At 36.4% G+C, this 27,812-nt stretch overlaps 2 protein-coding genes across 2 annotated transcripts in view; one reads left to right on the top strand and one right to left on the bottom strand.

Annotated features, from left to right (window-relative positions):
• The window catches only part of Rtn4ip1 (reticulon 4 interacting protein 1), a 44,151-nt gene extending 26,703 nt beyond the window's left edge, over positions 1 to 17,448 (bottom strand). Inside the window, 5 exon segments of the mRNA XM_047557267.1 lie at positions 9,162 to 9,286; positions 10,168 to 10,236; positions 11,119 to 11,270; positions 16,747 to 16,950; positions 16,953 to 17,448. Coding sequence (XP_047413223.1) covers positions 9,162 to 9,286; positions 10,168 to 10,236; positions 11,119 to 11,270; positions 16,747 to 16,950; positions 16,953 to 17,019 — 617 coding nt within the window. The 5' untranslated portion in view covers positions 17,020 to 17,448.
• A 100-nt stretch (positions 17,449 to 17,548) lies between these two features.
• Positions 17,549 to 27,812, top strand: part of Qrsl1 (glutaminyl-tRNA amidotransferase subunit QRSL1) — a 29,785-nt gene continuing 19,521 nt past the window's right edge. Inside the window, 6 exon segments of the mRNA XM_053743424.1 lie at positions 17,549 to 17,681; positions 23,211 to 23,370; positions 23,666 to 23,764; positions 24,782 to 24,787; positions 24,790 to 24,849; positions 24,852 to 24,876. Of these exon segments, the coding sequence (XP_053599399.1) occupies positions 17,658 to 17,681; positions 23,211 to 23,370; positions 23,666 to 23,764; positions 24,782 to 24,787; positions 24,790 to 24,849; positions 24,852 to 24,876 (374 nt within the window). The 5' untranslated portion in view covers positions 17,549 to 17,657.

The raw sequence follows: 27,812 nt of genomic DNA, 5'->3' as shown, positions 1-27,812 counted from the left end.
GTGCCTGGCACTTGTGAAGCCCTGGGTTTGAACCTCAGCACCATATAAAAATAAATAAATAAATAAAGGTATTGAGTCTATCTACAACTTAAAAAACAAACAGACAAACAAACAACAACAACAAAAAAACCGGCAGCCCAGGAGAAGCTTCATTTTCTGGTCCTGCAAACTCGGTTTTAGGCAAGGTCAACCAGGGCTCATACTTTTTTGAACAAAGCTCCCAAAAGGACAGGGGGCAAAATAAATTTTTAAGCCAGCAGTAAACTGATTGGTGCTCTAAGGTTTAAAGTGCTGTGGTTAAGGACTCTTCAGAGCACTTTCAGAGCTTACCTCACAATGGCCCTTCACTTAAGAACTGTTGCTGGGAGACAGGGGGGGGTATCTTTTACCTAGCCTGCTGTAAGGGTCACACTGCACACTCTAACATCACTGAAGTAGAAGGCTATTTGCTACATGAAGAAAGGTGTCCTGTATTGTTTGTTGGTTTATATTTTAAAAAGTACCCAAGAAATACTATACTTGCAAAAAGCACTCTAATTCAAAATTGTCATGATGTTTATTCACATGCCTCTCTTATTTCCTGGTCCATGCAGAAAGCTTCCTTTGAAGTTAGTGGGGATTGCACTAGTGGCTTGTGTAGAAAATATGGGGGGCATATGAATAATTATTATACTGCTATGCATTATTAAACCCTAAATTTCATCTTACTCTGACACTTTCTATTTAATCTTTGAATTCTCCCTAAACAAACATTAAGGTACTAAAGCAGTGTTGGCTTCTTTTTCATGACTGAGACACTTTTTATTTAGCATTTGGGGACCTAAGTCCTTTGCAATCAGTTGTCAGTGTTACAATCTTTTGAGGCAGGTCATCAACTGCCTTACAAACAAACAAAAAAATAATGAAACCACAGACTAGCATAAGAAACAGGAGGGAATCACCTTTCAAATTTCCATATTCTGGTTTGAGCTCAGAAATCTCTGAATGCCAGGGCCGGCTCTCTGGTGATTCAGGTTCTAGTCTCAGCTCTTTCACTAATGGAAGCCCTAGGCCCCAGATTCCTCAGAATGACATGATGCCCACAGAGGTATACTTTGAGAGTCAATGAAAAACAACTGGTGCTTTCAATCCAGTTTAAGCTTATATTTCATTTTTCTATCTTTCTAACAGAGAAACCATAAGATCTTCATGCTTTTCCCTAGATCACATATTTATGGAGGGGAAAAAAGACAAATCACAAGATTAGAGTGCTATCTATTTTGTCCTAATGGTTTAAGAAAAAAGATGATTTAAATACGGCTAAATCTTCCATTAGTAGAAACAAATGATCTTGAAGAAATAAGGATGGTGCTGAAAATACATCTCATTTCTCAGCTTTTAAATCTGGGGGGAAAAATGAGTAAAAGAGTCTTAGCATAATTTGTTTTACAGAGCTATAAAACAAATCAACCAAATGTGACCAAGACAGCTTGGATTTGTGTGACCTCTTCTTCTAAGCCTCTGTAATTCATGTTGACAACTCCCCAATTTACAGGATAGTTCATTTGTGAATAGGATGTTTGGAAATTTAACACATTTCCCATGAAAACAAAGCTACTCATACATTTTGGCAAGGTAGCCAGGGAAGTTGTTTCTAAAGGTTTAGCTAACCCATAATGAACCAAGATAAAAACACCTCTATTATCTCAGATGTATTTAGAATTTCAAGGTACTGAAATTTATCTTCCCAAAGGAAGAAGGTAGCAAGACCGTCCCCAAATCTGTAGTTTCTTCAATCTTACACAGAAGTAGCTGGAGGGAAGGAATTCATTTGATGAGTGATAGTACGATAGATCAGAAAGAAAAGTAGTCTGATCAGAGGACTGATCATGAATCCAATGAAGCTACAGCTTCAGGCCTTGGTCCTGGGAGGAACCCTAGCAATATATTTTCAAGGATATATTCTTTTGTAAACTTTGTATTCTTTGTAAACTTTGCAAAAGAAAGATAAACCCCTCACAATTGGTTATGGTGGCTCTCTTTCTACTCCTACATACTTGCCCTCTTGTCAGGTCATACTAGATTTGACTAAGGGGAAGCTGATTTAGAGATACAGTAGTCCTCTCCTATTCACGCAGTTTCAGTCACCCAAGTCAACTGTGGTCCAGAAATATTAAACACAAAATTACAGAAATAAATAATTCATTTGTTTTAAGTAACTCTTATTAAGGTATATTTTATGGTTATTCTATTATTAGTATTGCTATTAATCTTGAACTGTGCCTAGTCTATAAATTAAACTTTATCAGAGGTATATATGTATGAGAAAAGACACAGTATATATAGGATTCAATATTGTCTGTGATTTCAGGCATCAACAGGGGGTCCTGGAATGTACCCCCTCATGGATAAAGAGGGACTATAGTACATTTGTTTGGGGTTTAGAGGGAAACATTGTTAAGGTTCACAGTCACTTTTTGCAAAGAGTTAAGTTATTGCTAGCAGTCCTGGTTTTAGAATGCCTTCTAAGAATAGTTCCTACTTCTCACAAAATCAACTTACCTAAGCCTCTGAACATTTTATTAAGATAAGACCAAGTTGGCCAAATTATATTATTATATTGTGTGCATGTACAAATATGTAACAACAAATCCCACCACTATGTACAACTATAATGCACCAATACAAGGAGACCAAGTATTACTGCATTTAGCACTGGATTATGTGATAGTGAAGAAGAACAAACAAGATTAAATTAAACAAGGTTGAGATGTATAGAACCAGAAGCCAGTCTGTAAAAAATGTTTCTAATTAGAACACTTAAAAAGTTCTAAAACACCATATGAAAGACATAACAATGAACTAGTTAGTAGGGGTTCTTAAGTAAAATCCGATAGTATTTTTTGGCTTATTTGCTATGTAAGAAAATTCAAAATGCCTTGAAATCTTACAATTCATATGTAAGAGAAACCTGGAAGTCGCTGTTCCAAAGTTGACAACAAACCTAAATTTTACATTAGACGAACAATAATAAGTTGTGCAGAGAAGAAGAGGGAGTGGTGTTTAGGAACAATATCAGGTTTCAGTTGCCTTAATATCAGGTTTAAGGTAAATAACACTTAAATGACATTAGGAATATAGAGGAAGAGTTGGGGTGGTACTTAGGTTCTGTTTTCCACAAGCTGATTTTGACGTTCAAATGGAACATCTAACTGGAACTTAGTGGAGAGGTTAGAGTTAGATATAAAGATCTGCAAGTTACCCAACTCTAAACAGAAGCTGGGAGTAGAAGAGACAACCTTGGGAGACAGAGAGGAATGATGGAGAACACAGGGAAAACACATTTAAAGGGCTGGAAGAAGGGAGGCCTTTAAAAAAAAACAAACGACAAGAAATGGTCAAAAAGGCAAGAAGGAAAGTAAAGGAGTCTAGTGTCTTAAAACCACAGAAAAAGTGAGTATTAAGGAAGTTGCCAACAGTGCCTGATACTTCAGAGGAATCAATTGAAATAAAAACTGCTAAGCATCACTGGATTTGGCCACTTAATGAACCCATGGGAACTGCTGCCCTTGAATGGCAAGGCTGGAAGCTAGATTACAAGGAACTGAAGAGCAAATGGCTTCTAACCTCTTAAAAAAAAAAAAAAAAAAAAGTAAAAGTTCAGCAGGGAGGGTTCTACTATTCCTCCAGGAGGTTTCCTGGAACACAGAGCAGGATTCAGGAAGATTCATTTGTATCACACTACCAGGCCAAAGACTCCACCCCTGCTCTTCTCTTCACAATGCGGTCAGGTGGAGATGAAAAAAACACAAAGCCCACAGTGGAGGCAGGAGCAGAGTGGGGAGGTGAAAAACAGGCAAGAGAAGGCATCTGAAAGAAGGAAGCTGTTAGGATTACCAGGTAATCATTTTAACTTCAATATAAGCTATTGCTGGGGAGTAAAGTCTAATTCTATAAACAAAATTAATCAGACACCTAATTTATACTTATCTGACAAAATTTCACTGAAATAGACCCTAATCTCAAAAAAGAAATTCAAGCTGGGCATAGTAGCCTACACCTTTAATTCTGGCAACTTGACTCAGGAGGCTGAGGAAGGAGGTTTTCAAGTTCAAGATCAGCTTGGGCAACTTAACTCAAAATAAAAAATTTAAAAAAGGGTTGAAGGTGTAGCTCATGTAGCTCAGTGGCAAAGTGCCCCTGGGTTCAATTCTCAGTACCAAAAAAAAAAAGAAAGAAAGAAAGAAAAACTGAAAAGTGTGCCTAACTTTACTATATTTTCAAGTGTACACAACTTTCTCAGGAAAAGCGTGAAATATTCAAGTCCCAGGACATTATCAATAAATGAAACCATAAGATTGTACCATATTAAAAAATATCAGATATAACAACTTAAAAAATTTTTTTTTCTATTAATTTCCTCACCCTGCTCAGGGCCTTGCATATGCTAGGCAAGCACTCTGCTACTGAGGTCCATCACCTGCCCTCTGTTCATCTTGAGAGCCCTAATTGTATATGTGTTTCTATAAATAAACCATAAGGAAACCGTGGATGGGCTGATAGAAAGGGAATACTTTCACTTGACATTTCTAGTAATGCCCAAGTGTGGCCAAAGTTGATAACAGCATGTAACATCAAGACTGAATCATCCCCTTGGTTCACTGAGGCTCAGTTGTGAAATACAATTAGACAACAAAGAAGGAAAAGGTAAATACCACTGAATCCTTAGAAAGCTTTGTCTAAATTTCAAAAAAGTTGTTAGTAACAAAGAAATCCTATAAAATCTTTCAAGGTACTAATGGGTGTTTTCGTTACTGTTAATTTTGCTTTTTTTCCCCCTTAAGTGGTTAGAAAAAAAACTACACCGTTAGACCTTGATGACAAACACTGACCTGCTTTGTGCAAACTAAAGCAAGCCTTAATGCTAATAGCTAACAGAAAAAGAACAATTATTGCTTAGAGAAGTCAAAATGTGTGCTCACTTTAGCAGCACATATACTAAAAATTGGAACGGTACAGAGAAATCAAAATGTGCTCCATCAATCACAATGAATAATCAAATTGAAAAAAAAAATCCACTTTGGACTTTAGAACCTATGAGTTTTTCATATTATAAAATCCCATTATATAATTTCTTCATTAAGACTATTTTTAGTGGGGATATAACTTGTAATAGTTTAGATATGAGGTGCCCCCAAAAGCTCATGTGTAAGACAATGCAAGAATTTTCAGAGCTGAAAAGATTAGATTTTGAGAGGTGTAACCTGATCAGTGCATTACTCCACTGATGTGGAATAAAGGTGGTAACTGCAGGCACACAGGGTGTGGTAGAAGAAGTAGGTCCTTGGGGTATACCTTTGGGGTTTATAGTTTGTCCCTTGTGAACAAAGCTCTCTCTGTTTCTTGGCTGTCGTGTCATGAACTGCTTTCCTCTGCCATGCCCTTCCATCACGACAGTTTGCCTCATTTTGAGCCCAGAGCTATCGAATTGGCTGACCATGAACTGAACCTCTAAAACCATGAGCCAAAATAAACTTTTCCTCCTCTGTTGTTGTTCTTGTCAAGTCTTTTCATCACAGCACAAAAAAGCTAGTTAGAACACTTGCCTAGCATGTAAGAGGTCCAGGGATCCATCCCTAGTGACCACCTCAACACACATGTATTTTTAACATTTTAAAGTACTCACATTGCTTGAGATTCTCATAAGCAACTGGAGACAGGCCATTATTATAACCCATGGGTAGTGACTTCAATAAACTGACATTTCTGGGAGCACCAAGTACAGAGCTATGGTTTAAATGGTCGTAATGTTTCTGTCCTGCAAAATTCAGGTACTGAAATCCTAATCCCCAAGTGATGATAGGAGATGATTATGTCATATACAGGAAAAGCCTTCAAGAATGGGGCTAGTGCCCTTATAAAAGAGATCTCAAAGAGATTCTGGCCCCTTCTAGCATGTGAGGACAAGAAGGTACTGTCTATGAAATAGAAAGTTGAACCTCACCAGAATGAATCCGTAAGTGTCTTGATCTTTGACTTTCTAGCCTCCAGAACTACTGTGAGAAATAAATTCCCGTTGTTTATAAGCCATCAGTTTATGTTCTGTTGTTGTAGCAGCCTAAAGAAACTATGACACCCAGCTCTCACTATGGCTCATGACGTAGGCATCCTACAGGTCACTATGCAGATGAGAATGCAGAAGTCCATGGTATGAATTATTGAGGTGCTTTACAATGGATTTCATTCTAGTTTGGCTTGCAAGTGGCTAAATCAACAAACATATATATATATATATATATATATGTATATGTATATAAAACATATAAATATGTATATAAAAAATGGCCTAGTAAGACATAAAATTATCTACTGCCCAAAGCTAGTATCCTACACTCAGTAACTGAAAGGAAACTGCAAAGAGAACAGGAGCAGCATGTTGTCACCTGGTTAGCTAATGGCAGAATGAAGAGTAGGACCCAGGGTTCCAATTTCTCAGTGTCAGATCATTATTGCTTAAACAGACAATAACAGTATACTAAAGAATTATCCACAAAGCCAGCAATAAATTGAGAGTTCACACCTATGTATCCAAGGAAAAACAGCTAGATCTTTGTCTCCAAATTGTTTTTTACAGCGTACCAAAAGTATGCCCAGACAACCCTGAACCAGCAAAAGAAACAAGCATTCTCTAACAGTATGTGTACAATCATGCAGGCATAGAAAATCTACTGTTTTATGTGGAAGGAGGGGAATCAAAGAAAAAAACACCAATGTTGTTTGCTAAGCCTACAATAATAATAAAGATCTAAAACTCTGGAATGAAATTTTTGCAAGGTTATTAACTAAGAAGGACCATTAGAAAAAATTCTGGTGAAATGAATTTAATTTGAACAAAGCGTTTGACCAAAACAGTAATTTCAAAAAAAGGCCACAAAAGTTTAAAAAATAAGCAAGGTTGACCTTTAGAATAAGTATTTACCTTGAATTTTAAGATTAATGGGTAGCATCTCATTAGATGAATAACCTCACAATGTTTTCAGGAATACAGCTTAAACTTTCTTTAAATTTAATGTTCTATCATTCAACACATTAAATGTAAAGTTCAATATTTCACAACAATAGGAATATAGAATGACACACTTTCGTTATCTTATTTGCATAAGCCTTAGTAACAAAAAGTACATTATTTTAATTTATAATTTGACCTATAGCTCTTTCTTTTCTTACAATCATTAAATGGTTCTTAGTACCTCATTTTCTCACCAAAAAACACTCATTGGTTTTCTCTATGATATCAACTTTCTAAAATACAAAGAACATTATAATCTCCTTGATAATAATAGTAGCCACCATTTATTCAGAGCCACCTTTTTTTTTTGGTATAGGGGATTGAACTCAGGGGTGCTTTACAACCCCCCTCACCTTTTATTTTGAGACAGTCTCACTAGTTTGCTTTAGGGCTTTGCTAAGTTGCTGATGCTGGCCTTGAACTTGTGATCCTTGTGATCCTCCTGCCTCAGCCACCTTAGTCCCTGAGATTACAGGTGTGCACCACTCACCTGGTTTATTGAATGCCTCTTACAATCTGTGCCACCAGCTTTGTCTGTGATCTCATTTAATCTTCAAAACAAAACTCATAAAAAAAAAAATCAATTGAGTATGTCACCCAGCTAGAAAGTGGGAATTGATATGAACTCAAACTAAATGAACTCAAATATAATATATCTCCTGCTTATCCCAGGGATGCTTAAATCTCCAGCTGAGACAGGGGCAAAGGTCAAGTAGTCAAAGTAGGAAATGAATGATCAGTGCGGGTGGAGAAGAAGAAGGCAGGTTATCAAAGAAAAGACAAAATTGCTAACAGTTAACCTCTAGGATTACAATCCCCAGCACAATGGGTTGCTAATGATTAACCCCTGTGCTCCTGCTCCTTCCTGCCCTTAGGCACGAACATAGAGAAGAAAGAGAAGGCAGTGATTAAAAGCGGGGGTTCTGAGATCTACAAGAGAGACAAGACCATCTCTTCCCAAAGGCACCTATCTCTGGGGCCCCTTCTCTTTGGAGAAGCCTGTCGTTATCACTTTCTTAAATAAAACTTGCTTTCTATGCTTGCCTCTGCATTCTGGGATGTTTAATCTTCAACAGTGGGAAATAAGGATCCATTCCTGATCTTCAAGACCAGTATCACAGCTAGTAATGAACACTACATGCACTACTTTCTTTCTATACATACATACCTTTGATAAAATTTAGTTTATAGATTGAGCACAATAAGAAATTAATAATAACTTATAAGAAGAAGAAAAAATACATGATGATAAAAGTTGTATGAATGTTGTCTCTCATTTCTTTCTCTCTCCTATACTCACCCTTTCAGATCTTGGTAAATGAAACGACAGAAGGTGAAACCACAAAGAGTAGGGGCAACTCAGACATTTCTAGTCCCTGCATTGTTGCTAACTTAAACAGGCATACATTCAAGAATATCCAATAGTGTTTTGTCCCTTCATATCCGATTTTCATAGAAATACACAAATGGTAGATGTAGGGAAAAAAAATCACCTCTATCTTGACATCATTCTCTAGAATGCATATGGGGTAATTCTTTTTTTCTTTTCTTTCTTTCTTTTTTTTTTTTTTTTTTTGATTTTGTTGTTTTTTGGGGGGGGGCATGAGGGCTTGAACTCAGGGAAATTGTATGACTGAGCTGCATCCCCCATCCTTTTTATTTTATTATTTATTTATTTTTAATTTTATGAAAGGGTCTTGCTAAGTTGCTGAGGCAGGACTCAAATTTGCAATCCTCCTGCCTCAGCCTCAGTCTCTGGGTTTACAGGTGTGTGCCATCACTGCCAGCAATGGGGTAATTCTTAACCTTTTTAGGAATCTGATAAAAGCTATGGCTCTCCATCCCAAAGGTTCACATACAAAATCTGCATTATTTTAGAATGTTCAGACTCCTAAAGCACATCTCTATAGCTCAGTTTTAAAATTCCTGACTGGAAATTTTATAACAGAATCAACAAAATGAGGTTTAAAAAGTGCAAGCCAACACCGAATTCTTTGGAAATTGTTTCAAATGTTAGCATCACTCTGGTCATGTAAATAATTCTTCTGACAGATTTACTACAAAGAACAGAAGAAAAGAAGGGAGGTTTAGATGCCACTGTTGAGAAACTTACCGTTTTCCTGTACAGTTCTTGTTATTCAGGCCGCCAACCTTGTTTATGGCAGACCAGGCTGTGAGAGCCACATATGGCAAAGAGGCAGCTTGAGTATGAGTGAGTGATTTGGGCTTGTGAGAGACCTAGATTTGAAGACAATAGTAAAAAATAAGCAGAAATTGCATACCTATGAACACAATTAAGCACACTGACTTTCACAGAAATCCAACTATTTTCAGAGGTAAAGGTGGAAAAGTCTTACAGATTCAGTGTTTATTAAACATCTTATCCCAAGATTATCACTAAAGAATATTCTCCAAATGGTTGTCTAGCTGCCTCACAGAGGTTCAGTAATGTTTTATAGGCTACATTATTAGATACAGCTATTTCACTGTTTGTAAAAAGACCACAAGCAATAATCCCAGTAGTCCTGTCTATACCAGATATAATCCCAAATAAACCTTGAACCCTCATACACATATTCTAATTTATGTTTACAACTAGCTGCTTCTGATACTCCCATTTTCTGAAAAGTAATCTTTCTAGGCTTTTTCCAATCTCAATAACACCCCCTTTCCCCTTCCTGTCTCCCTTCTGTAGCCAATTTCCTCAACATTAACCCCTTTCTCTCTATTCAAATTGTCAGGTCTCCTGATTATATGTGATTAGACTCTTGTTTTTAAAGTTATTCAAAACAGCTTGACATTCCCATGCCTCTGTTTATGATTAATCCATATTCCCTCTGGGTCTGTTAATACTGGGAGGAACCAAGAAACACAGCCGGGTTCTAGATCTCATCTAAATCCCTGTTCCATGAGGCAAAGCTAACTGCTCTAGCAAGCAGTGCTATTAAATGAGGCCAAGAACTTTTTAATTTTTCAAAAATTCCTATTGTTTATTTTAGCTTTCTCGAAATTGCCCATAAAACATGAACCTAATCTGAAAAACAACCAATTATTGCAGAGATATTTGTCAGTCTTTGTTTATACTTCCTAATGGCACTTCAGCAGAGATGGTGAGTTACCTCATTCCCACTGACGACAACAAATTCTGAGAAAGTGCCTTGTTTCCAAGGGGGAACTGCGGCCCAGACCTGAAACACACACAGAAACAGCTTCAAAGGAAACAGGCCTGTGTTCTGATCCAAGTTTTGCATGAAGGTGTTCCCTGATACCTATTTGCCCTTTGAGATAGCTCTAAGCAAAAGAGGTATTTTCATGTGGTAAATTACTTAGTATGATTATGAAATAAGTCAAACCACACTGGAAGCAGACGCCAGTGTATCCCGCAGTACTGACTACTAAGAGTTCTAGAGAGACCACAGTCTTTGGGGTTTGAACCCTGAACCTAATCTTACTAGGTGTGGGACTTTTTTAAACAGTTTGACTTCCTTGTCTACACACTGAGCCTACCTGTACCTATCTCACAGGGATTAGTTGTCATTTAAAAAGTAATCAGGGGGCTGGGGAGATAGCTCAGTTGGTAGAGTGCTTGCCTTGTAAGCACAAGGCCCTGGGTTCAATCCTCAGCACCAAAAAAAAAAAAAAAAAAAAAGTAATCAGAACATTGCTAGCTATTATTACAAGCTCACAACAATTTCTTGGCACAAATGTTCCAAGTGACAGATGACAAATCACACCAAATTTTAGTTATTTTAAAACCATTGAATCCAGGAGGTAATAATTGTCATTTCAAGGTTCTTTCAAGAAAAATAGTCCCAATCTTATGTGTTTTCAAGTCTTTTGATTCTTAAGCACTAAACTTAGAAACTCAAGTATAGTCAAGCTATTTTTTAATTACTTGAAAAAAAAATGTAACTGAACCAGGGAAATGAGGGCTACAGCCAAAGGTCAGTATATTTATCAAAGAGAAGAAAAATGGTCAATGGTAACAGGATATACTTCCAAAAAAGGTAAAATGAAATATGCATATTTAGAAAAGGAATAAGAAATAAGGAATTAAAGGATTAACGTACCTCATCTCCAGGCTTGAAATACTTCACATCAAGCCCACACTCCATCACCACACCAGAGACATCCCGGCCCAGAGTCAGAGGAAATTCATCTCCTTTGGTTTTAATATGTAAAGGATCACGCTTCATATTTAAAGCTGTTGCTCCATAACCACCTACAAAAAAACAGTTTATCTAGCTCCAAAAGTAAGGACAGAATGATTTTAATACTAATATAAGATTACAGCCCAGGTAAACTGTTAATCTCAAAATAAAGATTCAAAACAAAAACTGTATAATATTCTACATCATTATGGAAAAGTATAAAAACAATGAGTGCTGTTCCATTCAAAGAAAATCAGTTGGAAAGTCATGATCACTTATTAAACTAAAGTCACCATTACTCGAAATCTCTTTGAAACTCAAGTTTTGAAACTATCTTCAGTATTTTTAGCAGTCTTATACATTTTGCTCTTTGAAGGTAGTATCTTTATTAATTTATTCATTCATGAACTTTATAAACAATAAAGATGCTTGGTGCCAAGTCTGGTGAAGAAGATGAATGTTAATGCTGTCAAAAGTTAATAAACAGGGTTGGGGGTGTGGCTCAGGGATAGGGCGCTTGCCTCACATGTGTGGAGCACAATCCTCAGCACCACATAACTAAATAAAATAAAGGTATTGTGTCCATCTACAATAATTTTTTTAAAGTTTAAAAAAGTTAATAAACAGAAGATACTAGTATAGTAAAAAATTGTTAGCAAACAAACAAGGCATGGCTACAAAGTACTTGATTCTGACACTGGTCTATAAGGGATAGTCCCTATCTCCTAAAATACCTTTCTAAAAAAACAATTTTGGAGTAAGTATAAAGATTCCTAAAATGGAAGAGAGACTCTAAGCTGCATCTATTCTGATATGTTTAATCAGGTCAGTTACTTTATTTCTAAGAATATTTACATAAATATCAAATGAATAAAGCTGCAAATCTTTGGTTCAAATAAACTGGTTACTCTATCTGCAATAATCCCAAGTAGTTCATTACACAGCTTCAATCTATAAAATGCCTTTTCTAAGACACAAAACTATCGTGTTACTCTTCCTTCTGCCTGAATGTTTCTGAGAACATGCCTGTTACATATTCGGTTCTTCGAGACAGGCACCCTGTCTAACTCCCCAGTGTCACATACCTCTCCCTGCCACTCAACATTCTGTAGAATCACCAACCCTCTCCAAGTCTCCCCTTGCCCCTCACCCACTCTCTGCCAGGGGTTAGGGATGGGGGCAATATTACATCTCAAGATGGGAAGCATCCAGCAAAGGAGAAGACTTGGCTGGTAAAGTAGGAGATGCCCTGAAAGCCAAGGGAAGAAGGTTCTTTCAAGATGCCAAATGCTACTGACAGGGAAGAGATAGGTTTTCAAATAAGGTCAGAAGCTGCTAGAGGCTTTAACAAGACTTTGTCCAACAACATAGAGACCTTGGTGACCTTAGTAAAAGCAGTTCCTGTGACAATGTATGCATGAGAGAGCGGCAAGCAAGGAATTAGAAACTGTGAGAAGAATCAACTCTTTCAAACAGTTGTGTTACAAAGGGGAACAGGCAGATGGAGCAGCGGCTGGACAGGGCAACAGAGAGAGGATTTTTCAGTGTCCTTTTTTTTTTTTTTTCTTTCCTTTTTAAAAGGGGAGAAATAATAGCAAATTTGTATGCCAATGAGAATGATCCAGTAGAAAGGGAAACACTCATGATGCAGGAGACAATTCTGGAATGAAACTCCAGAGCAAGTGAGGGAATGGTATGAAGAACACAAATGGAGAGTTAGACTTGGGAGCAATGACAATTAATCACAGCAGGAGGGAAGATAGATACAGGGACAGACCTTGACAGGTACATAGCTTGCAAGAAGCTGGTTTCCTAATGAAAACTCAAGACACATGGAAAAGTGTTTGAAAGTTGGGATAGTTCCAAAAAAATCTAAGCTGCTGGCCATTATACTAACATTAGAATTAGATAGAATTGCATGTTATCAAGGGGGAAAAAAAAAAACCTTCACATGTGACATAAAAATTGCATGCTTCTCTCTTCCTGTCTTACATTTCTTTTCCACTGCTAAAACACAAACAACTACTCACTGAAACCCTTATGTGGTTTGAGCAACAGAAGCAGGCAATTAGCCATGTCAAAGTTTAGCTGTTGCAAGGTTTCAGTCCTCTTTGAGGTACACAGCTAGCAGTTCAAGGTTGTTTTTAGAATTTTCTTGGTAACCCTAATATGCCCACATATCAGCTGAGTAGCCCTAGCACACTGGTACTATCTAAAGTAGCCCCAGATCCAGAATGCAGCTAGCTGGTAGGAGAACCTGCTTGATGACACAAATGAATGGGGCCCTTCAGAGTTCCATTCCACTGACAAAGGTTTGACTTGTTCAGAGAAATGGGCCAATTTTAAAAAGTCCTAAATCTGTCACCAATTTCAAAGACTTTAATGCCATTTTAAAACTTTGTTGGGAAAGAAAACCAAACTTTGTTGATATAATCCTGTTGGTAGTATTATTTTCCTATTTTAAAACGATTCATTGCCTTACCCAGTGCTATGACTTAACTATTTTATGTCTAACTGCAGTGGCCATCTTCAGAAAAACAGCCAGTCTTCATCTTTCAAAATAAAACAGACATGACTCTTGTTTTCTTATCAAGGGAAATAACTGCTTCTGAAAGTTTGCAATCATCTACTCATTATTTTATTTCCCCAAGCTACCATTTCAGATATCTTCTGCAACAACAACAACACTTGCTCAAAAAGAATCCATGGGCAGGAGGATAACTTGCAAATAATATAACTCAGTCAAGTCATAAAACACTAAGATGTCTCAAGAATACTATATAAAAGTAAAATGTGTTACAGTGTTTTATTAAACAGCAGCCAAGAAAGGTCCAGATGCAGCCATTCTACTGAAATAAAAATGTATACAACACAGAGTGTGCATGCTTATCTTGCAAAATGAAATTACCTTCAAGTCTAATGTAAAAAGAATAAAGAATAAACTAAAACAACATGCCCAAATAGTCACAGCAATTATTACTTCAAAACAAAAACACAAATGTAAATTTAATGAGATAATCACAACAAAGTCATTTCAATTCATTCTTAATAGAGCTTTCTAGCCACAAATACTTTTAAGCCTCCAAAGCCATTTGCCAAATTTCTTTACCCAAAGAAATGTGTAACAGTTACTTCCGTCATATTGTCTAGATAGATGCTGTCCAATAGAAATAGAATGCAAGCTATGTGCATAATTAAAATTTTCTAGTGGCTATTCAAAAAGCAAAGAGAACAACAGAAATTAGTGTTGGGAATATTTTGCACAAAATATCGAAATATTATTGGGTTAACATGTAATCAATACACCATTCTTTCGGGGTTTGGGGGACAAGTGCTGGGAATTGAACCCAGGGCCTCACATATGGTAGGCAATTGCTCTATCACTGAGCTACACCTCCAGTCCTGATATAAAATTCTTAATAAGATATTTTACATTCTCTTTTGTCTTATTACGTCTTTTATACTGATTGCACTCTCAATTCAGACTAGCCACTTTCAACTGTTCGACAGTCACATTTGGCTAGTGGTTCCGATATTGGAAAAAGCACTAGTCTATATAGTCACTAAGTTAAAAAGAACAGCATTCAAAATTGGAATAAAATGACCTAATGCCAGTGAATCTGGACTTTATTTCCCTAATTCAGAACTTGTTCAAGTTTGGTATGTCCCAGTCTTTTTTTTGGGTGCTGGGGATCGAACTCAGGGCCTTGTGCTTGCAAGGCAAGCACTCTACCGACTGAGCTATCTCCCCAGCCCCTGTCCCACTCTTTTTCAAGGACTCTAAGAGGTTCTTTCTTTTCCAGCAATTTATCTTTGTGGGCTGTTTTTTGCTTCATTACTTCAAATAACATACTTCGATAGGCTGAATACAAAAGTATGTATGAAAATCCAGCTATCTTATTGAACAAGACAGCAAAGAAGTATGCAGAAGTTTACAACAAAGCTATTCTTCTAACTTTTTGCCTTATTTTGGAAAATAGTTACTTTTTATTGTAACCTCTATCAACTACTACCTGTTTCAGTGCTTTACATATGTAGTTGTCTCTCCGTCATTATTTTTATATCATTTTATATTTTCTCCTGACTTAATTTTGTAAAGTTATTGTACTTTAAAATAAGTTAATATTTTAAATTTTGTTCTAATTTGTAATAAGGTAAATATTTATAACTACAGATAACATTGTCCAGTAATTTTTAAGTGCAAAGTAGTCTTAAAAAAAATTTGAGAATTGCTCCTTTAACCTATCATACTAGTTCTCAGTGTACGAGAAGGAAGTAAAGTCAAAGTCTCAACAGTTTCACAAATTCCACAGCTCTATAAATTCCACAAAATGATTATCTATTATTAATCTTAATTCTGTAATTATATGTATATAGAAACAAAGAAATTCAATTCACCACACATAGGTCATATATGAGAGTTGTTAATGAGGCAATATGTTGAATGTAACTATAGGTCTACTCATAAGTCCCTTGAAACATCTGTCCATGGTTAAATTAAACTGCATTTGGCTGTTAACTTAAAACACTGAAATTAATGCCCTGTAATTAACACCAAGGTTAATCATCCCAAAAGATGTTTCTCAATTTCTTCAAAAGATACAGATGAGTTCTCATAAACAAGATTGACATTTTGGTCAATACTTTCCAAAGTTAAAGTAATTCACAAATGCTAATCAAACCTTCAGCACTCTAATAAATATAGTCATCATATAGTATGTATACATGTAGGAATATAGTGCCAGGTGGTAGACACCTGTAATCCCAGCCACCAGGGAGGCTGAAGCAGAATGATTACAAGATCTAACTCAGCCTGAGCAATTTAGCAAAACCCTGTCTCAAAAATTTTAAAAGTTGGGAAGGTGAATTCCTGGGTGTATAGCTCAGTGGTAGTGCCCCTGGGTTCAATCCCTAGACCCACAATTTTAAAAAAAGGAAAAAAAGAATGTAGTGCTTTTCAAGCTTTGTCAACCCCACCCCAGCAGAAATTAATAGGATAATATTTTGATTTTAAAAAGAGAAAACAGGAAAGTATATTTTAACTGTTGAAAGAAGAGTATAATAGTACAAATGAGGAAAATGTTATCCATATCCTGGATACAATATTCTGTTTGCTTTGTCTATTGAGCCAATAAAGGAAACCGTAATGAAAGAGCAAAGAGGACAGGAATTATTACAAAAATGCAAATTTTGAACTGATGTGGAAACATAACCACACCTCTGAAGCCTGGGATATATCGCAGATTACCACAAAGTTCCCAGGAGAGTACACATGCAAGTTTGCTGCAGACAAAATTCTCAAGTCCCAATTTACATTTTAAGGAAGCATGGAAACAAATTTGTATTTTTGTAAAAGATTAAAGTATAACCTTACCATTGAGATTTCAAACTTTTTGGAATAACTATTTGTAGGGGTATTAATAAGAACCTAAATGACTTCTTTGTGTTAACCCAAATGTTGTCAAATGACAACTGATCTCTTTAAACTGCACGCCTGATGAGATTCTGGTTTTTAAAAAGGTAATGAAAAAGTCGTTTCAAACTTACTTCTCATATTAACATCTATAGGATTTACACTCGCAGCATGGACTTTGATAATGACTTCATTTGGGTAGTGTATGATAGGCATCATCATGTTCTGAGTGAAGCGAAGCACTTCATTCTTCCCATATTTATCTATCACCCAAGCGGGCATGACAGTGTTCCTTGGAGAGGTAGTACTAATCTTTCTAACTGAAAGTTTTTGTACAGTTTGCTTCTCCAGAAGCAGGCAGCAGTACATATATTTCTTCTCAGTACACAAATCTTCAAAACTTCCATCGGGAACAGTGGTTGTGCTCCAATAAAACGCACCTGGAGTAGTTCAAATTTCACCCCTGGGTTCAATCAAACGCATTAACCTATTTCAAAACTGAAATGAAATTAACCTAATGGAGGAAATGAAGAGTATATATAGACTTGCTATTGTATTCTTCCCATCAGAAATGCTCCAGTAACGTTCTAGTCAATATTCTGTCCATTCTTTTCCCTCCCCCAAACCCCGACAGTCCTTTAAAAGGCAACAAAAAAGAAAGAAAGAAAAAAAGCAAACAAGCAGGTGTGTAACCTCCCTAGATTCCTATCCTGTCCTGGAACCCTTGCCGAGACGAGCAGATACTGCCGGGGATCCCGATGCCAAGTAAAACCACCGCTGCCCGAGTCCCGCCGCGACCCTGGCCCGGGCTCCACTCGCCTGCCGGCTCTCCTCGCCGCGGAGGGGGCGGGGCTGTGCAGCGACAGCCAATCGTGCGCGAAGATCATTTCCCCCCGCGTTGCAGTTCGGCCAATCGAAGCGCGCGGTGTAGAAGAGTTCCGTGACGAGCGAAGATGGCTGCGCCCAGTAGTACTGGTGGCGGCTGTTGACCTCTTGTTTCTCCTTGTCATCTGGCCCCTGTGGTGGCAGGCTGAGCCGAAAGACCATGCTGGGCCGGACACTCCGAGAAGTGAGTGGAACTGGCCTAGGGGAGACCCCGGGAGGGTGAAAAGATTCGCGGACTCCGTGGACTAGGAGTCCCGGGGCCCGATGAAGGATCTTGTTCCTGCTAGATGCCTTCTTTCCTTGAATTGGGTGGGGTATTCAGACTTTGTGGGCCTTAGGCTGTACCTGCATTGCCCATTCTGGAGGGAGGCCCTCAGCAGGGGAGATGTCTACACCGCAGAACTGTGGAGTGGAAGTGTACATCCATTGGCTTCTCTATATTAGACGTTTTGCTCAGACTTGGGTCAAGCCCAGACCCAAGATCTCTCAGAATGGACTTTGCCAGATGAGGATGATTTTTACTGGTCCACTTTAATTACTTATGTCCCAACTGCGTCAGTTGTTGCTGAAGGATGTGGCGAATTTGTGGGTTGCAAAATTCAAATGAATAATTGTTGGCTTTTCATTTTTAGAAAATTATTCTCAAGGCTTCAGCTACCACCAAGATATCTATGATTCACTACCCCTGTCTCCATATACTGGACATCATTTTTGAACACTAAACTGTATTTGTGAAGCCTTCTGGACATCTCTTCCAAAATCAGCAAACTCACTTTAACCGAAGTTGTAACAGTACCACCCCTTTACAGCTCCCATCTTCAAAACAAACAAAAATCCTGCTCTTTCTGAATTCTTAATATAGTCTTTTTAAATTAGCATAGCCTTTATCCTATTGGTTATGAGATTTTTCTTCATTTTTAACATCCAACATCACCGAGCCTTATTAACTCCATCTTGTAAATATGACTAGAATTTGTTCTCTTATTCCTGCTGTTATGACTTTTATTCTGGTCTGCTTATTTTCTGGCCCAGATAGCTTACCTTTAGAACTGTCAGAAGACCACTGCTATCAGTCTCTTAGGGCCCTTGTTAGAACTAGACTGTTTGCCACAGGACAGATCTGGTGGAAAGGCCCAGAGTATGTAATTTAATGGGGTCTCCAGGTAATTTCTGAGGTTGAGAACCTATCCTGTCTTCTGTCTTCCTTTGGTATCTCCACCTAGGAAGTCTCTTTTCTTGTGGGGACCCCGGGAGGGAGGAAAGATTTGCCACAAGAAAGGGCTAGCTGACAGCCTTGTAGAAAGCTATCAATTATGAGACTTTTAAATACACAAGTTTTAAATAATAAATATTCCTTCCCCCAAACACATCATAATTTTACCATTTTAAATTGCATCTGGCATACAGTGCTGCCAGTAAAGAATCAAGTTTGTTCTTTAAACAAACAAACCCAAAACCTGTTTAAAAATAAAATTTAATCTATAAAAATGTTATTTCCTTTTTCTATCTTTTACCCTTCTTTTTTGTGCGATCCTTTCTGATGTTGAGTAATTGTGAGAAACGACTTTTGCCTCATGGGAAAAAAAAGAACCATTTAGGGGAACAAACACAAGGGAAGACTAAAAGGTTATCTTGGCATAATCACTTTCACTTAATCACTACTTTAGCAAATATTTATTAGTTCCTACTGTATGCAAAACATTTGGTTATTTATTAATTCCTACCGTATGCAAAACATTTGGTTATTTTCCCAGCCCCAAAATTATCTTCTGTCCATTCATTTTTTTCCACATTGTCATAATGATGCCCCAAATTCTACCAATTGGTGACTAATTAATTCAGTATACATTCTTTCTTAAATATGTGCAGATGTCCGGGAAGTTTATACAATTTGTTCTTTCTCTGTTCCAAATCACATTTCCCTCCTTCATAACACTCTCGTTGAAATAATCAACCAATTGAACAAGGAGAAAATTTGTTGGGGAAGAAGTTAGGATGAGGGGCTAAAAACTGAACATCTGAGGCAATTTAGGTAATGTAAGCTTAGGACAACAGAGGAGCACTGGGAAGATGTACCAGAAGGAGGTCAAATGCCAAATAGGAGGTCAAATTCCTATTTGCAGATTTTACCCAAATACATTCAGGAAGCTGGAGGAGACTCAATTTTACCTTTCTTTTGTGGTATAATCCCAGTGTTTCTAGGAGTCAGATACCAGGCTATACAAATCTGAAAGCTTAATTAATGTTATATTTAGTTGACTCGTTGAGGGTTTTAACTAGAAGATTTAATCATTGATCCTATACCAGAATAGGATCTAAATTTTAAACTCAAGTTATTCATTCATTCAACTAACATTCATTGAGTACCTCTGTGTTCCAGGCACTGGAGTTAGCATTGGACAGAAATTCCTGCTTTTGTGAAACTTACATATTTTTTGGTAAGAAAACAGGCATTAAATAAATTTTTTAAATAGTAAATTACATAATTTCAGGTACTTATGTATAAGTACTGTGAAGAAAAATTAAGCAGGCTATAGGGGGAGTTGGGCATTAGTTGGGTTGCTAATGGTTTAGTCAGGAAAGGTTTCTCTGATTGGCTTATATTTAAATAGGGACATTGAAAGATATGAAGGGTGAGCACTGGGAAAGTCTGGGAAAATGATGATTGAGGCGGGAGAAACAGTAGATACAAACACCAAAATGCAAGAGCAAGCCTGACATATTCAAGGAATGCACCAAGGCTAGCATTCCTGGAGAGAAGTGAATGAGGAGAGAAAAAAGGGACAGATCATGAAGAATCTTTGAGACCATAGTAGGGAATGTAGGTTTTATTCCAAGTTCAATGGGAAGTCTCTGGAAAGTTTTGAGTCTGTGGATATGATCTGATTTAAAATTTTAAAATTTCAGAGACTATTGTCTATAGGAAAGCAAGTGAGAAAGCAGGAAAACCTGTTAACTTGTATTGGCAAGAAATGATGGCATTATGAATAGGGTGGCAATGGTAGAAGTAATGTGAGTGGGTATTTTTTTTAAGTTAGGGTTTGCTGATGGGTTGGATATGGAGTTTGAGGAAAGAGAAGAATCAAGGAAAATACTTGGGGTTTTTAACCTGGCAATTGTCTGAAATGGTGGCATTTATCAAGATTGAAAAGACTTTTTAAAGGAAGTATATTTGGAAGGAAGAGGTTCTCCAGAGTTCTATTTTAGAGCTGGGTGTGGTAGCACGTGCCTGTAATCCCAGATACTTGGGAGGCTAAGGCAGGAGGATCACAAGTTTGAGACTAGCCTGGGCAATTAGCAAGACCCCTGTCTCAGAAGAAAAGAAAAAAGATCTGTTTGGGAGATGTTAATTTTGAAATCCCTTCTAGATATATAAGATGTTAATTAAGCAAGTGGATGGTAAATTTAGAGCTCACCTAGGAAAAAGGTTGGATATGAGGATATAAATTGGTATAAACATAAATATTGGTATAAATATTGAGGATATAAATATAGAAGATAATTAAAGCTATGTGGCTAGATTATGTCACTTTGGAAGTTCAGTATAAAAATAAAAGAAGACTTAAAATTTTCCAGTGTTTAGGGGTCAGTAATAGTAAGTACAGCTGACAGAAAAAAACAAACAAACAAAACTTGAAGGAGTGATCAGGGAGAAAGCAGGAAAACCAGTTTGGCAAGTGCCAGAACACAAGTGAAGAAGTGTTTCAAGGAGGAAACTATGATTTATGTTGGTATTGCTAAGAAATGCTATCAAATGGGGATTGAGTATTGACTACTGGATTTAGGAATGTGCACATTGCTGGTGAGCTTGACATGCAATTGCATGGGACACTGAAGACAGAACATGACTAGAGTGTCAAAGAGAGACTGAGTGCCCATCCACAAGACACTCAGCCCTGAAAAGCTCTACTTCTGTATTTATCAAAGCAATTCTTTTTAAAAGACAGTTCTTTTCCTAAGTGAACCTCTGATGTTATTTCTAAAACTAATAATGTTCTCCACTTTGTTAGAGAAGTATATGCCTTAATGCCTTGTGTAGAGAAGTATTATGTGCTTTAAGAGCATGGACTTTGAAAACAAGATCAGACCTTGGTTGAATCTCAGCTCTGCCTCTTTCTAGCTATGTGACCTCAGGAGGAAATCAGTTCTTTATCTGTAAGGTGGAGAAATAATATCAACCCCTCAGTATGAATGTAAAGATTAAATGAAATTCAAAGCATCTTGGATGATGCCTATATCTAAATGCTAAATAACTATTATTAAATATGTTTGTTATAGGACAATATTGCCAAGTATTTACAATTTCCCCTTATCCTACTTTCTATACTTTCTAAGAATGGTTCCTAAGGAAGATTTCTCAATTTTTCTAAGGTGATATATTTATTTTCTATTGCTGCATACATAACAAATGAGTATGAACTTTGCAATTTAAAATCACACAATCTTATTATCCAACAGTTTTGTGGGTCAGGTATCCAGGTGTGGAGTAGCTGAGTTCTTCACTCACTCTCCCAAGACTAAAATCAAGACTTAAGCTGGGCCTGAGTTTTTCATCTGGAGCAGTCTGAGGGTCTTCTTTTGACCTCACTGATTATTGGAAAGATCCATGTCCTTATGATTGTAGGACTGAGGTCACTGTCTACTTGCTGGCTTCATGGGTAGTAAAATAAATGAGCTAAGGGGGCAAAAGGTGTGGAATGACAAGAATTAAGGTTTGGAAGATTTTGCAGATATGGACCATGCTGTAGTATGAGCAAACTGGGTAACTGGGGTGAGGGAAAGGAAAGCTTGTGCAAACTGAGGTCAGAGAACAGAAAGGACTTCAAGTTGGAATTGAACAAGAATGATAGTAGTTACAATAGTAACGAAGACGACAGGGAGCTGGGTGCTAAAATTGTCCGTGAAGGAAAGCAACTCCAAGGAGGAAGAGGCGGGAGAGTGATATAATCTCCAAGGTGTGTACTTCACATGACTTGGGATTTTTGAGAGAAAGGGGAAGAGAAAGGAATCGAGGAACTAGGAGGACACCTGCCTGCGTTCTGCCCTCCTGGACACCGGACTCTATGATACATGGAAATGGAAGCAGTGGCCTCAAGGGAAACCCCGGTTACCATTAGAGATAAAAGAAGTGCCAGGCAAAGATTTTTTTTTTAACAAAAAATTTTAAAGTTGACTTTATTTTATATTCAGATACAACACCTGCAGTTTTGACCCAGGAAAACTATACACTGTACATTTCATGCTCTTCATGCGTGGTACATTCTAGCTAATTAGCATCCTTGTTCTCACTTCTTTTTTCCAATTCCCTTTCTGATTTTCTTAAATCTGGAGTTTCTAAAAGTGATCCTAATGAAGATCAACACCACTTAAATCATCTAATTTCTTTTCTTTTTAACGACATTCAACTGTTTTTACCTAGGCTGGGCCTCAACTCTTTCCAGGATAACTTACTTAAACTGTCATCATTTGTATAAGCCTAACTTAGGAACAAAAAATTAATCAGCTAAGAAGAATCCCATGTCACCAGGCTCCTACTCAAGCTGATCGACATATTATTCTTTATTCATTCTCTTAAGTGTAAGGTTAATAGGTTCTCTTGATTTTTGAACCAAAGACTAACTTCAAAATTTTATGTTTAGCCACTTTGTTTTCTCCTCAGTATAATAGTCAAACTTCCACAGACTCAGTAACGGTTTTTGAATTGTTTGTATAGGTTTCTGCAGCACTGAAGCAAGGCCAAATTACACCAACAGAGCTCTGTCGGAAATGTCTCTCCCTTATCCAGAAGACCAAGTTTCTAAATGCTTATATTACTGTATCAGAAGAGGTGGCCTTAAAGCAGGCTGAAGAATCAGAGAAAAGATACAAGAAAGGTAAATTACTTCCAATTTTGCTTAATTTGTCTTATCATCGGAGAAGGAGTTTAAATTGAATGCAGTAGTCTCCATTTGGGAAGTGAAGCTATAAATGTAAAACCTACTCTTATTTAGAGAAGTATAATAAGTGAAGTCGATAGGTATGTGATGCTTTGTAATATTCAACTGGAATAATTTCTAACATAAATTTGATCTCTGAAGAAATTTTATTTCCAAAATTAGTAGTTATTATAAATAACTTTAAATTTTGAACTATCATCTCCCATAAGCCTCTGTTGGTTTTTTAATGCAGGTCAGTCGCTTGGGGATCTAGATGGAATTCCTATTGCAGTAAAAGACAACTTTAGCACATCTGGGATTGAGACAACATGTGCATCAAATATGTTAAAAGGTAAAGAATAACTGATGAGAACATTAATAATTTTATTAAAATAGGTATTTTTCAGATACTAAGCACCAAGATAACCTCAGGCTAATTATATCTTTGAAGGAAATACTTAGGAAAACTATTACCTCTTTACTATTGCTCATTCAGAATGCAGAATTATTTTTAGAGGCAGGCCAGTTTATGAATGAATGCTACTTCAGAAGTTTTAGAAATCCCATTTAGGGAAGACTTAGCAACTGACCACAAACACACTAAGTGACCTCTAACTCGTGCTCATTGAAAATATGGGAGTAAGTGTGAGCTGGGCTATCATTATCCCCTTTTATGGATGATGTGAAAATTCATTAGCATCTCCTCACCAGTTATTTTTTTATTTCCTGACTCCTCCATCTCCTGTAACACAGAATAGTGATGCTTAGTTTTATTCTTTATAATTTAATAGGTCAAAAGCAAACATGTTTATCAAGATATTCGGGTCCTAGAAAGAAAAAGAAAAGGAAAAAAGTTTATTCAGACTACTACACACTAAAAATAATGTTCTATAAGGAATATGCCTCAAGGTCTTCTAATAGACTATTATTAGTTGTTTTGGAATATACACTAGAGCTTTTCAAAAGGTAGAAGAAATTTTATTTGAGAATAAAGGGCTCTTTCTAATAAGAAATACATAAAAATTTATGTGATATAATATCTCAGAAGGAAAACAAGTACAAAGCAAAATAATGATTTGAAATTTCTTTCAGTGAATTGGGTATATCTCTGTCATGCAATATGTTGTATTACTTACTATTAAATATGTTTTTAAATTATAAAAATAGTATATAGACTGTCTTTGGGAAAACATGTACAGTTAGCAGAAAAAGAAAATAACTCTTAGAAGAAAGCACAACTACTCTTTAAACTAGTAATAATTAACCCATGTCAATATTAATTGCTAATTGTGGTTTAAAATCTTATTTCCTGCATATGACTTATATATTCATTGTTTTCTCTCCTATGATAAAACACTTAACTTTTCAGGTTATGTACACCTTATAATGCTACAGTAGTTCAGAAGTTATTGGATCAGGGAGCTCTACTAATGGGAAAAACAATTTAGATGAGTTTGCTATGGGGTAAGTAAGCTGTAAGATTCATATATTTGAATTCATGTCCATTACAAATAAGTGATTTGCTAGTATATTGTCCAAGTCTCTGGCTTTTCCTTCTCTGAACATGCTTTTCAGAGAGTATAAGTTCTTGATTTTGATGAAGTCCTGTTCATTAATTTTTTCTCTTAATATTCATGCTTTATGTGTCCTAAGAAATCTTTACCTAATATCGCCACAAAGATTTTTCTCCTAAAAGTTTTATAGTTTTTGCTCTTATATTTAAACATGTAATTCACATTGAGTTACTTTTTTGTATATGGTGTGAATAAAGTTCTTTTTTTAAAAAAACATGGGTGTCCAATAGTGACTGCATTATTTATTTTTTAAAAAGATAATCCTTTCCTCCTGAAATTACATAGTTGTTTTTTGTTTTTTGTTTTTTTGTCAGAAATCAAGCACATCTAAGTCTGTTTCTGGTCACTGTTCTATCTGTATTTACTCCAATATCATACCATCGTGATTAGTGAAACTTTATAGTAAGTCTTGAAACTAGGTAGTGAAGAGTTCTCCAGCTTTGTTCCTCTTTTTCAAAATCATTTTCATATTCTAGGTCCTTTGTGTTTCTATATAAGCTTTAGAATCAGCTTCTTTTCTACAAGGAAGTTCGATGAGATTTGAATTGTATTGACTTTCTAGATCAACTTGGAAGAATTGGCATCTTTATATTTGTCTTTCAATCCATGAACACACTATACCTCTGCATTAATTGAGATTTTGTTTACTTTTTCTCAGAATTGTATTTGTGAACCTTTAATATAAATTTTGCATATAATTTAATTTTCCCAAGTGTTTAATGTTTTTTAATACTATAGAAAATGGTGTATTTTTCAATTTCTAAATGTTTATTTCTGTATGTAGGTATATGATTGATTTTTCTCCACTGAGCATGTCCTATGACCTTATTAAAGCTCACTTTTCAGTTCTAGTTGATCTTTGTGGATTCTTCAGAATATTTTATGTAGATTATCATGTAGTCTATAAGTAAAGATGGCTTTATTTTTTTTCATTTCTTTTACTTCCCTTACTGGACCAGTTAGGACCTTGGGTTTAAGGTCGAATAGAAGTGGTGAAAATACCCTTGCCTTAATCCTAATCTTGGGGCAAAAGTATTCAATCTTTCACCAAAAGCACTTTACAATTTCTCCTTTTCTTATACTTGTCACATTTATGATATTAACTTGCTCTATGTGCTCTGTTTCATAGAAACAGAACCCTTGACTATTATGTTCACAGTGCTGCCTCTTGCTATTAAGTAGATATATGTTTAATGACCTAATCCATGGGAATAAACTTAAACATAGGTTTTTAGGCCATTACTTTCATCAGCTGATCAAAATTAACCTCACCAGTGAAGGTGAAGTGGACTTCATGTGCCTCCAGATGTGATTCTGTGAGGACACACTATCACCTATGTAATATTCCAGCTGAGAATATGTAACTGAATCTGATAACAAGAAAACATATGACAAATCCATAATGAGAAGCAGTCTATTAAAGCATCATATCATAAAAACAAAGATTGTGAAAAGGTTCCAGGTTAAAGAAAGTAAAACCTAAAATTATAAAATTTAGAGAAGAAAACTTGGGAGAAAATTTTTGTGACCTTGAGTTAGGCAAATATTTCTTTTTTTCAAAATATATATATTATACACATATAATATATAATATATAATGTATAATCACACACACTTATACATACATATGCATACACACACAATGGAGTTTTATTTAGCTATAAAGAATGAAATTATGTCATTTGTAGAAAAATGGATGGAACTTAAGAATACTATATTAAGCGAAATAAGCCAAACTCAGAAAATCAAGGGTCTTGTTTTCTCTCATATGTGGAAATTAGGGAGGAAAAAGGAAATGAAACGTGTGTAAGTGTGTGAATGTGTGTGTGTGTGATCTCAAAAAAATTGAAGGGAGATCAGTAGAGCAGAGGAAAGGGACCAGAGGGTGGGAGGAGGTGAAGGAAAGGGAAAATATTGGGGAATGATATTGGCTAAATTATATTGTTATATTGTGTATATATATGTATAATTATATATGTATCATACACATACAGTATATATAATATATAATCACATTGTCTTTTCCATTCATCCATTGATGGACCCCTAAGCTGGTTCTGTAGTTTGGCTATTGTGAACTGTGCTGCTATAAACATGTATTTGCATATATTACAATAGTATACCAACTTTAATTCTTTAGGATAAATACCAAAGAGTGGTATAGTTGGGTCATACTGCTGTTCCATTCCTACTCTTTTAAGGAACCACTATACTGATTTCCAGAGTGATTATACTAATTTGTAATCCTACTAACAGTGTAAAAGTGTTCCTTTTTCTCCACATCTTCTCTAGCATTTATTATTGTTTATTTTCTTGATGACTGCCGTTCTAACTGGAATGAAATGAAATCTTAGTATTGTTTTGTTTTGATTTTGGTACTGGGAATTGAACTCAGGGGCACTTAACCACTAAGCCTCTTCCTTAGCCCTTTTTATTTTTTATTTTGAAACAGGGTGGTGCTATGTTGCTTGGCCTGGCTAAGTTGCTGTGGCTGGCCTCGAACTTGCAATCTTCTTGCCTCAGCCTCCCAAGTTGCTGGAATTACAGGCATATACCACCTGTCTGGCTTTAGTGTAGTTTTGATTGCTAAAGGCGTTGAACATTTTTCATATATTTGTTGGCTATTTGTGTTCTTTTGAGAAATGTCTTTAATTCATTTGCTCACTTACTAATTGGGTTAATTAGGGTTTTGTGTGTGTGTGTGTGTGTGTGTGTGTGTGTGTGTGGTTAAGTTTTTTTTGAGTTCTTTGAGATATTAACCCTCTGTTAGAAAAGTAGCTAGTAAGGATTTTTTCTGATTCTGTAGGTTCTCTCTTCGCATTGTTA

This window comes from Sciurus carolinensis, chromosome 7 (genome assembly GCF_902686445.1).
Source record: "Sciurus carolinensis chromosome 7, mSciCar1.2, whole genome shotgun sequence".
In the NCBI taxonomy this organism is placed as follows: domain Eukaryota; kingdom Metazoa; phylum Chordata; class Mammalia; order Rodentia; family Sciuridae; genus Sciurus; species Sciurus carolinensis.
Note: the sequence above shows the minus strand (reverse complement) of the source record. Positions and strands in the feature narration are given on the sequence as shown.